Source organism: Schistocerca gregaria, chromosome 7, assembly GCF_023897955.1.
Source record: "Schistocerca gregaria isolate iqSchGreg1 chromosome 7, iqSchGreg1.2, whole genome shotgun sequence".
Lineage (NCBI taxonomy): Eukaryota > Metazoa > Arthropoda > Insecta > Orthoptera > Acrididae > Schistocerca > Schistocerca gregaria.
Window position 1 is genome coordinate 445701255 of NC_064926.1, and position 12683 is coordinate 445713937.

At 41.2% G+C, this 12683-nt stretch overlaps 1 protein-coding gene across 2 annotated transcripts in view; it reads right to left on the reverse strand.

Annotated features, from left to right (window-relative positions):
• LOC126281380 (uncharacterized) overlaps nt 1-12683 on the reverse strand; it is a 383231-nt gene that overhangs the window by 125402 nt on the left and 245146 nt on the right. For both annotated transcript variants that reach the window (XM_049980298.1, XM_049980297.1), the window contains exon 2: nt 3617-3769. In XM_049980298.1, coding sequence (XP_049836255.1) covers nt 3617-3683 — 67 coding nt within the window. In that variant the 5' untranslated portion in view covers nt 3684-3769. The remainder of the gene's footprint in view (nt 1-3616; nt 3770-12683) is intronic.

Below are 12683 nucleotides of genomic sequence, written 5' to 3' on the forward strand. Positions count from 1 at the left end.
TAAATACGGCTAGATGCCGAATTTTTATAAGACTTTAACTTTTTTTAAGTACCCACATGTGATCAATTCCCACAGGAGCACCTTTTACAATTTAAACTAATAGAAGTTCTTCTATGGAGAACAAGGAATTCTCAAACAGAATTTTTCCAGTTTGTGTTCTGATTTTACTCTGCCATGTGACAGACGTGCCATACCACTGGGTTAGTTAGTAACAAATTTTCTTTTCAGTATTTTGCACCCATCCTTGTGCTGAAGACTATACTGTCGAATAATGTAAGTAATTTTTCCTTCAGGTATTGTAGTCCTGTTCTTTTGAACTGTAGCAGATTATTTAGAGCAACCAACATGTTGCAATAAATATACAGTGAAGCAGTAGTGATAAAGTCCAATACCTTAAACGGATGTCTAGAAAATGGTGTTGTGTAGGCATCACATACTATTTTCACACCACGGTCTTGAGCATTGGACAGTCTGTGTCTTAAAGCGAGGTTTCCCAAAACGTTAATCTATAAGACATTATCGAACGAAAACCATGAATGTATGTCAAATTACTGATTTGTCACTGGCCAAGATTTTCGATGAGTCTAAGTACAAATATAACTAAATTAAGGTGTTTTCGGAGTTCCAAACTGCCTTTTTCCAATTTAAATTCTCATCAGTATGGGCATCTGAAAATTTTCACAATATTTATTATTTTATCTTTGTGTGTTCCACATATCAGTAGTACAGTACACCAAGAAATGCAGAGATGAATGTTTTTTGTCTCTTTTAAAATTGAGTGTGAGACCATTCGCAGGAAAACCATCACTTACACTTTTAGGAACCATGTTTACCATTTCTTCTGTCGTTGTATGTATGCCTGGATTGATTATAGCCTAGTGTCATCTGCAGAACGACGTTATTGTGCTTGCTGTGTATTAGAGTTAGTTTACATGTATGAGGAACAACACTGAGCCTTGGGAAAACCCATACTCGATTTCACCCCAGTCAGAATAATATCACCGACCTTTTGTTGTGGTCTTCAGTCCTGAGACTGGTTTGATGCAACTCTCCATGCTACTCTATCGTGTGCAAGCTTCTTCATCTCCCAGTACCTACTGCAAACTACATCCTTCTGAATGTTCTTAGTGTATTCATCTCTTAGTCTCCCCCTACGATTTTTACCCCCCACGCTGCCCTCCAATGCTAAATTGGTGATCCCTTGATGCCTAGAACATGTCCTACCAACCGATCCCTTCTTCTAGTTAAGTTGTGCCACAAACCTCTCTTCTTCCCAATCCTATTCAATACTTCCTCATTAGTTACGTGATCTACCCATCTAATCTTCAGCATTCTTCTGTAACACCACATTTCGAAAGCTTCTATTCTCTTCTTGTCCAAACTAATTATCGTCCATGTTTCACTTCCATACAAGGCTGCACTCCATACAAATACTTTCAGAAACGACTTCCTGACACTTAAATCTATACGCGATTTTAACAAATTTCTCTTCTTCAGAAACGCTTTCCTTCCCATTACCAGTCTACATTTGATATCCTCTATACTTCGCCCATCATCAGTTATTTTGCTCCCCAAATAGCACAACTCCTTTACTATTCTGTCTCATTTCCTAATCTAATTCTCTCAGCATCACTCTACTTAATTCGACTACATTCCATTATCCTGGTTTTGCTTTAGTTGATCTTCATCTTATATCCTCCTTCCAAGACACTGTCCATTTCGTTCAACTGCTCTTCCAAGTCCTTTGCCGTCTCTGACAGAATTACAATGTCATCGGCGAACATCAAAGTTTTTATTTCTTCTCCATGGATATTAATACCTACTCCGAATTTTTCTTTTGCTTCCTTTACTGCTTGCTCAATATACAGATTGAATAACATCGGGGATAGGCTACAACCCCGTCTCATTCCCTTCCCAACCACTGCTTTTCTTTGATGCCCCTCGACTCTTATAACTGCCATCTGGTTTCTGTACAAATTGTAAATACCCTTTCACTCCCTGTATTTTACCCCTGCCACCTTCAGAATTTGAAAGAGAGTATTCCAGTCAACATTGTCAAAAGCTTTCTCTAAGTCTACAAATCACTGACCTGTACTGATTAAATTACTAAGTACAACTTTCAGCATTTTGTGTATTAGATACATTATTCTTCGTCTGACTATCCCGTCAGAAATATAGAATTTCAATTTCCCTGTGATTCACTCCGTCAGATGCATCAGATGTGTAGGAGGAAACACCAACTGTCTCAATTTTATTTTTTAATGCTTGAGAACTTGGTGAGTTAACACCTAAATGGCACTCTCAAAATAGTAACAGTTCTAATATCTAAGCTGTGATTCGTTGGGGATATTTTTGCTGCTGAGGTGGGAAAATACTCTAGGATGCATCAGCTTCTCGAAAAACTTGTTATTTACTTTTTCACTTCATGCATTACGCAAACGGCCTTTTAAAGTACTTGCCTCTTGCATGATATTCCTGAATTTCTTCTTCCAGAGCGTTTATAATTTAGAGCCTTTACTGGGAATCTTGTTCAAACGGCCTTTTAAAGTACCTGCCTCTTTCATGATATTCCTGAATTTCTTCTTCCAGAGCGTTTATAATTTAGAGCCTTTACTGGGAATCTTGTTCCAGTCAGATGGTCTATAGTTCCTACCATTTTCTCATTTTTTGTCTATATTTTCGTTTAGTTTATGTATTCCTAAAACTTTCCTTAGAGCTGCATATCTTTTTCGATCTTGCCTTGTTCTATCTACCACTCACCTTAGAAATGTCGCATTTTGGGCCTTTATTCTGGTTTCTTGACGTTTTGTTGTTGCCCATGCTTCAGTTCCATAAGTAATGGATGGTACTGCAATGCTAACGTTTTACTATGCTTCCACATATGGAAGTAAATTTATTTTATCTTTGGTCGACTTCTTGGTTATATTCTTAAGTAATCCTAGACTCGTAAAATGTTTTACTTGCTGCAAGGTTTTTGTTGTTCAAGACTATTCTTCATCTTGCTGGTTATTTGCCGTGAAAACATTTAAGCATACTTAATTTTATCAATTTTTATCCCCTTTTGAAGGCACTTCCAATCCAGTAGTCTTCTATTGATGTAAAGATGCACAAACTGTCATCCCAACTACAACAGAAACTGTTACCTTTCCTAATTTGCTGACAAACTTTGGTTGCCATGAAACATTTCTATTTTATTATGTTTCCACATATGGAAGTAAATTTATTTAATATTTGGTCTACTTCATCGTTTTATTCGTAAGTAATCCTAGATACGTAAAATGTTTTACTTGCTGCAAGGTTTTTATTGTTCAAGACTATTCTTCATGTCACTGGTCGTCTGTCCTGAAAACATTTTAGTATACTTATTTTTACCAATTTTTACTCCCTTTCGAAGGCACTTCCTATGCAGTAGAGTTCTACTGATGTAAAGATGCACTGTCATCCTAACTACAATTTGCAGATAAACTTTGTCATGAATCATTTTTATTGTTATTTATTTATAATTTTATTATGGTGCATACTGAGAGTACAATTTTAATGATCACCAGTGTATTTTATTGAGTGACACTTTGGGCCAAGATACACCGGCGCAGCCGCAGCTGGCGCGCAGCCGCACCTGGAGTGAGGGATAGGACGACGTGAGCGGCCATGGCGATGAGACAGCAGCGGCAGGCCGCTCTCATGGTGAGGCTAGCCGGGCCGGGGCGGGCGCGGGCGCATCCTCCAGCCCGGCCGCATCTGCGCCCGCGGGCCGCCGCCGCTCCGCGCCCTGCAACACACCAACCACACGCGCGCCTCAGCTCTCACTGTGCGTCAGCAGAGTCGCAGCAGACTGGAAGGTGATGTTCAGTTCTGGCTACCACTATCCTCACCAAGTACATACAATTACAAAGACATGAATTAGAGAGATAGTGTCGGAGAGAGAGCGCTCCTGACGTCACGCTGACTACGTAGCCTGGTATATTAGGCTCGATGCACTCAAGCGATTTGGTATCGCTAGTTCGCAGCATCATTTTGTCGCGCGATCCAGCAGTGCTTGTGAAACAATGGAGACGTGTACACTACTTCAGTGACGCTGACATCTCGCCGCGAGGAATGGAATGAGGCAGGGAAGACGCGTCTGCAACCCCATCAACAGCTCTCGTCAGCGTGGTATGAATGCAGCCGCTTTGGACATCGAGTTGTTCATTGAAGGTGTGAATAAATACCCTGAAATACGGGGCACGTCTCACAAGGAGTGTGATGGGATTAAGAAGAGAGTCGTACCGTTTCAAGTGAATGTAAAGTTTTGTGAGGGTATTACGGCGAGAAAGAATCACGAGAGAAGTGATGTGAGTGAACAACATAGGTGTTGGCCACGTTGGAAAAGTTACTTGACTGGGCTCTAGCGATCTTTCAAGACCCCAGCTCATATTAATGAAGCTCTTTATTTATTTTGGGGTTTTGTAGTCATTTCTTTGTTGTAACATCAAATTGTTATGTTCTATACCGATTTTATTATTAATGGGTCGTTTACATCAAATGAAAATTGGTTTATTAAGTTGTGTGCTAGAGAAATCAGCATAATATATTTCGCAACATTTTGTTTATATTGCTTTCTGTTAGAGTAAGCTTGTTAATTTTTTACAACTTACAGGCTATTGTTATTTTTAATTATTAAACATTTAACGAACATACCGTTTTATTTCATGTTTCTCAAGACAACAGAAATATTTGTTTTTTATTTCTCAGGTTTTGTTGTTTCTACATTGATGGTAATAAAAGTAAAATGAAATACTTGTTCTGGTTTTACAGTGCTTAGAAATGGTCATATCAGCACAATACTTCTACTCATCTTCATATCCTAAGCACATCATAATCTGTCAGAAATGGGAACTGCATACCACTTTACCACAGTTGTGACAAATACTTGTTATTTCTTTGTCTTTTCTTTCTGGGTTAGTGATTCACACTTGCACCGTGTTCTTTAGGCTCCTAGTACAAGTTTTACTCCCTTTTGAAGGCACCCCCTGCCCAGTAGGCTTCTATTGATATAACGATGCACAAACTGTAGTCCTAACTACAACTGGAACTGTGGCCTTTTCTAATTTGCAGACAAACTTTGTTTGTGATGAAACATTTTTATTACTATTTATTTAATTTTTTATTTTATTATTTATTTATTTCTTAAGTAAAGACCTGCAGACGGTTATTGTATAGCAGGTCATACATGTGTGATTTTACATGTTCCGTCATACAAATTCATTTTTATTACTAGTACATTTCTTTAGTTTTTTGTTGCAAATTTTCCAAAAATAGTAAAAAGCATACAAGTAATTTTGTTTGAATTTGTTGCAAACCTAGAAAACGATAGTAATCACATACATTATACGTTGTCGATGTATTTTAATTTAAAAGTTTGTTTAATGGAAGAAACAAGAGATGGATTTGGCTCAGCTAAGATGTGAAAGTTCTTCCCTTTATACCTTCTGCGTGCATGGTTATGTCTGTCAAAGATGTCTTGCGTTGACAGAGGTAATATTTAATTTAATGTATTGATTAGTTACATTACAATGTGCTTCCGAGCGTAAGGTGACAGTGGAGATTGGGAGTTGATTAACATGCCATAGTTAGCTGCATCAGGTGCGAGGGCTCGTTAAAACTTCGAGCCAGTCACACGTGATGCAGCGAAAGAAGAAGAAATGTCAGATCTTCAAATAGTGTTACATGTTACGAAACATTTTAACAAACAGCTGCACATAGTGGTTTTCTTTGTCAGAATAATTCAACGTAGTGTTGTAGAACTTTCGCTTACTTTTGGTATGTTTGTGTGTGTGTCTCGTCTCCACTTCCTGTGTGTAATGTAGCATCCGATTCCGTATCTGTGCTTAAGTCTGTGTCGTTTTTTGTGTGCTGCTGATTTGTCCGACATGGAGCCTGTCTTACTATAGCATATGGTCTCTCTTGTTTTTATGTCGCTTAGAGTGCTCGCGATACTTCGCCTGCGATGTTCTTTGTACAATTCTAGTCATCTTGTCTGCATATTAACTGTCCTATGTCCTGGTTTCCTAATCTCGGTCTTTTCTATGGTATCGCAGAGGAGCACTGTGTGTTCAGGTGTACCATTCTCACCACAGACACAAGTGTGAGTCTGTTGTAGACCAAACCGCAGGATGTTGCATTTGGGGTCCATCTGTGAGTTATTGACGGAACATAAGACTAAGTTTTTGAAATGAACGTCAGTGGATAAAGTTGTAATGAGTAAAGCCCTTGCTTCTTGGTATCGTTTTCAAAGAAGTTTTTGAGCGGTGAAACAACTGACGACGTGTGTACACCCCATTTCAGAGTGGATCAGGAATGTGCGAAATAAGCCATTAAGGATTCCAATATAGATGTGAAGGAAAAACACGGAAAAATCTTGGCTCTAATGAAGAACATGTTCCCCTACCAAGGAACAGCTGACACATATCTTCATTATCCTTCAGAGTGAATGATGTGAAGATGAGAACGCTCCTGCTTATAGTAATGAGAATAAATAAAACTACGCTCAGGCTGAAGGTGTAATGTTACAAGTTAATTGCATGATCGATTTCGAAACTTCACGTCACATATCCAGATGTTATATAGTAAGCTTCTAAGCTACGGTAACGTGTTAATTTCTCGGAGAACAGTAGGTTTCCAACCGAAATACTGGCAATCATATTTTCACATCGGTAGCACCAAGCTATCACATCGGTAGCACCAAGCTACCATGTTCAAATGTGTGTGAGATCCAAACGGACCAAACTGCAGAGGTCATCGGCCTCTAGACTTACAAACAACTTAAAATAACTTATGCTAAGAGCAACACACACACCCACGCCAGAGGGAGGACTCGAACCACTGGCGGGAGGGGCCGCGCAATCCGTGGCATGGCGCCTCAAACCATGCGGGCGCTTCGTGCGGCTTACAAAGACGAGCAAGGGAAAAACGCCTACAGTGAATCCGTCAGTAGTTTGATATAGTTCAGCTTGCACAGAGTGGGAAAAATTATTACATTTGCAACTCGCTGGACATTTTCTGTAAACAAATGGTTCAAATGGCTCTGAGCACTATGCGACTCAACTTCTGAGGTCATCAGTCGCCTAGAACTTAGAACTAATTAAACCTACCTAACCTAAGGACATCACACACATCCATGACTGAGGCAGGATTCGAACCTGCGACCGCAGCGCTCGCTCGGTTCCAGACTGTAGCACCTTGAACCTCACGTTCTGTAAACATTATCGCTTCAGAGACTACTTGCATTGTTCATCTTGAGTAACCAGCTGGTTAGTACTTGGCCAGTGCAACTCCGTACTGGTTTCCTACATGACGACAGGACGTATTTTATTGCACTTCTCTAACATTACAGGTGTAATCTGCAATTCTCGTTAATTGTTCAGTTATTGCTGTAACCACAATTCTGTTGACGCTTCTCCGATGAAGCACCTGTAATTATCTCTTGTCACATCGCAGAATCTGCAGAGGCTGTATTTCGATTCTGGGAAACGGCGCCGCCTGTCAGCCGCCACGTGATACTGTAATGGCAGGAGTCGTATCAGTGAATTGGTCGACACCGCGCAACAAAATCAGTTGCATTTCACTGGTGTACAGTAGCCGTCAAATACATACAGGGTAGTGATAATTAACGTTTCAGTTTCAAAAAAATGTTAACAAGAAAAAAAAATGAACCGCTGCTCGTAGTGACGTCAAATTAGAACGGAATATTATCAAGAAGGGGAAAACTTCATGGAAAGTAAAAAATTAACGCATATGTTGCCACTAGATGGCACTGTAAACGTCATATTGTAATTGGGTTTGTTACAAATGACAAATGAGTGGCAAAGCGACGATGTGGTCTGACTTGTACATGAAAGATCAGTACTGTGCAATATGCGTGACCGCACAAGTTTAACATTCAACAGCTGTGGCGCTGTACCACATCTGACGGGAAAAAATGATTTTTTGTTGTTCTGAGGGAAAAAAAACGCAAGGAAAGCTACGATCAAATCGGATATTAACTGTCGTGAGACTGTAGCAAGACATAACCAGTAGGTTGACCATCTCCTTGTCAGAAGTTAATATCGAGAAATAGCATGTTCCTCAACACGTAGTAGGGTCTCGGCAGTCATGTTCAGAATGCATTACGCAATATGTGCCTTCAGTTCAACTACGTTTGTAATTGGAGCACTGAACACACCATCTTTCAGATAACCGTGAAGCTTGAAGATCAGCTACATCTACATCTATATCCATACTCCGCAAGCCACCTGACGGTGTGTGGCGGAGGGTACTCTGAGTACCCCTATCGGTTCTCCCTTCTATTCCAGTCTCGTATTGTTCGTGGAAAGAAGGATTGTCGGTATGCTTCTGTGGGGACCGCCAGGGTATAGGGAAATGAAGGTTCATAACTGTGTAATTTTCAAACAGCCTCTGCAGCAGTTGTTTAACTGGCTGTACAATCTGCGGAGGAGCGACATCTTGCAGAAAAATGGTCCTACTCACATTTCCGCGCTGTTGAATGCGTGGAATGACGTTGATGCACAAAAGATTCTCATGGGGTTTACTAGTAACGGCACAGGAAAGCAAACTGAAGGACTCATCTCCTCTAAAAAGTGTGGCCCTCCGATAGACAGTACCGTAAACCTACACTAAACTGTTTCCTTCGCAGAATAAGTGTTGTCCGTTGAAGTGCCAGCAGATATTTTGTTGCCCATATTCTGCAATTCTGTGTACTGGCGCTTCCTTCGAGATGTGAATCAGCTTCGTCTGTCCACCGAATGTCCAATGGCTATTCCATGAGAGCAATAAATTCTACAGTCAACATTTGTCGTATGGCAAATCAGCAAGAAGCGACTCCTAAGTATGGATGATTTTGAATGGATAACAACGCAGGACGTTTTGTAGAAGTTTATGTACTCTGCTCACAGGCTTGTCCAAACTAAGGCCAATTCCCTGTGCACTGAATTTTTTCACACACCCCTCGACCCCTCCTGCAATGCAGTGGCCAAATTTTCTATTAATTTCCAATCAATTGCCTTCCTCTCTCACCTGAACCTATTCATAATGGCTCTAAGCACTATGAGACTTAACATCTGACGTCATAAGTCCCCTAGACTTAGAACTACTTAAAGCTAACTAACTTAAGGACATCACACACATCCATGCCCGAGGCAGGATTCGAACCTGCGACCGTAGCAGCAGTGTGGCTCCGGGCTAAAGCACATAGAACCTTTCGGCCACAAAGGCCGGCCCTGTACCAGTATTTCTAATTTCGTTATCATTTTCTCCAGATCCTTGGCAGGCACAGACCAATGCCCTTTCTACATACCCTTAAGGGTCCGGAATTTCTGCGCAGCTACTGTTGTATAGTTAACATTTTCTTACAAGAACTTTAGCAGCAGCTTGCGACGCTGCATCGAGAAAGTCATACCGAACGTGTTAGACGCAGACTGAGGAACAGCTGTACACCCCACGTCATTTATTTTGCATAGTCTGCCGCTGACAGCGCCGTCTAGCGGTTAAATGTTCGTTAAATATATTTGTTTCACAACGTTTCCCCCTCCTACGACAATAGTCCATCTTAATTTGACGTCATTCAAAAGATACCCTTTCTTTTTCTTTTACAGCGTTTTGAAACTCGTATTTTAATTACATCACATAGTAAACGACCAACCAAATATTGTTACTACAGCCCACCGCGACGTGGGATGCCGCCTTGTGACGTTGCGTCAGTTGACGCTGTGTAAAAAATAAATAAATAACTAAATAAATAATAAATTAAAAAATGTATGCACGAGGAGGCCTGAACGGGGAATCACCCTACCAAGAAGATGGGCTGCAAATGGGGAAATATATTGAGATAGACTTTGACAAATGACAGATTGATGTTGTACAGAGCCTGTGAACGAATATCTCGAAAACGGCGAAGGTGGTCGAAGTTTGACGTGCTACTGTTGTGAGAATCTACGGAAAGAGGTAGGACAGTGAAACTACCACTAGGCGCTAAATGGTCTGAAGTCCACGACTCTTCACAGAACGTTCGGAGGCTTGTCTGCTCTAATAGGATAGATGGTGATCTGTGGCGTCTCTGCCGAAAGAGCACAATGCTGGTGTAGGCACATGTGTTGCGGAACGCACCGTTCATCGTACATTGTTGAGCATGGAGCTCCGCAGCAGACCACTGCCCCTACGTGTTCACATGTTGACCTAATGACATCTACGATTGAAGTGGACATGACGCAATCGAGATTCGACTGTCGATCACAGTAAATTTGTCGACTCTTCGTGTGAATCACAGTTTTGCTGCACTAGGTTGTCTCCGAAAAGAAAGCCATCGAGGAGAAGGGCGGCTCGAAACGTGCAGCGCACCACAGATGCAGGCTGGTGGGGGCAGTATTATGCTATGCGAGACATTCTGCTGCGCTTTCACGGGCCCTTTGGTAGTAATGGGAGACCCACTGACAACTTCAAACCATTTGCATCCCTTCATGCTTGAAGTATTCCCCTCACGGCGATGTCACCTTTCAGCAGTATAATCGTTCATGTCTCGGAGTCAGAACTGTGCTACAGTTGTTTGAGGGACATTATCGTGATCTCACTTTGAAGACTCGGTGACCAAGTTCGCCTGACGTAAATCCTTTAGAACCTCTCTGAGTCACTATCGGGCAACATCAACACGTGCGCAATTCTGCTGCCCGTTATTTATTCGAATTACATGATCTGTGTGTGGGCATCTAATGCCACATACCTCCTCCACAAACCTGCCAGCAAACTGTCGGCACGCTAATAGAAAGAATCAGTCATGTATTTCGTTCCAGAAAGGGAAAAACAAGCTATTAAACAGGTAGTCATAATGCTTTCGCACACCAGCGTATATTACACATGAACAGCATCTAGCTATTGAATGCAGATTCATGTTTCCTTCTCTACCGCACATCACAGTGATTATCATCTGTTTAGCTGCTCTCTAATAGCATGAAACGTGTATCTCGACTAGCACGCGAGCCGACACACTTCATTAGCAAACAGGGAGGGTTTTGTAAGTTGAACTTCATAGGGCTGCTTATATACTCGGGTCTCCTTCACCACCCAGTGATATTGTTCATCGCCCACCGTTCCTTGCAAACGACTTTTTACGTCAGGAAGAAAATGTACTGCCTCATTGCGCACGAGCTGTGACACAAGGGTTTGCTGAACAATGAACATGATGCACTGATGGAAGTTAGCCCACGCCCTCTACCCTTCCACCCCTCTCTACCCCCCCCCCCCCCCCTCCTCTGCACTCACAAAAAGTTTTCTTTCCAACTCCATATCATCTGTTAGCAACGAGGTTGTTGACAGCTTGTACTATCTTGTGACGTAGATCCAGCAGCGAACATGTTCCTTGTATTTGTGGGTGGCGACTGTGAAGTAAAGAATCGGAGCGAATTCCCAGCGTTTTCAGTGTCTCATGTAGTCCGGCGCTCAACGTGTCGTCGCCATCAGTAGGGTATGATACGGTGACATACGCGATTAAATACATACCTCTAAATCAGGCTCTAACTCAGTGTTTGCGTTGGCTATGAGCATTCCAACTATTGGTAGACATTCAGTAAAGTTCGGAATCTCCATTTTAGGCACGCGATTGATTTTGCAGAATACAGTTTTCTTCAGAATAAGTTACCTTTCTTTAGCGGTCTTCTGACACTTTATCGGTTCCGAATCTAATGTGGCAGTGTCAAAAATGCCAATAGGTATCTAGCAGTAGTAAGTATCACTATGGAAGTGATATCAAGAGAATAAGTTACGTCCTGGTTAACTACCTTACCAAAAAGGTACTATGTGTTTTGTCTTTATGGTTACTGCGTACAGTTAGCTTAAAGCTTTCTGCCAGGAATAAATTCCCCGTGCTTTCGCTACAAGACTGTTTACTTGTGGAGAGGTGTGTGGCTACAAGACTGTTTACTTGTGGAGAGGTGTGTGGGACTTCTAAGGCTAAATACTGTGACACATGAAGAAAATGAGATCTTTGAAAATGCTCCTCAGCAGCGGTGAGCAGATGTCAGCGCTGCAAAGCAGAATCTGTTATTTACTCAAAAATTTGCGATTTCTTCAATTTTGGAGAAGTAGCGATGGTAATATTTTGCTTTCGAAAAGTAGTGATATATTCTAATCTGCGCAGATAGTGCGTTGCGATTATTTACTGGTACACCACTGTGGTCAATGACTGAATACGAAAGCACATAAACAAATATCACAATCAGAAAAATATTCTTGATAACACAGACATTACAAGTAATAAGTGTGTATTAGAGTGTTTTAACCTAACTAATTTTAGAGCAGGGCGCAGAGAGGGAGAAACGGAGTCAAATTTGACCCATGAGGAAGGTTGGTGGGACGAAGGTAACCCCCTCCAAGGTTCAGGTTGTATAAGCACCATACTTGTGTTATTCAATTTGTAGAGGTCGTAGCGAACTTAGCTATGATTGTGATATAATATGTCATTTTTGTGCACTACTCATGATTACATTCATATTTCCCACTACTATTATATTTTTGTTATTATTATTATTAGTAGTAGTAGTAGCAGTAGTAATTTTGCTATTAGAAATAGCACCTAGCCAGTTATTACTAAAGGCTTAAGATGAAAGCCAGTCATCCTTCTAATTGAACACATAAACGGGATGTCCTAGTAACTACAG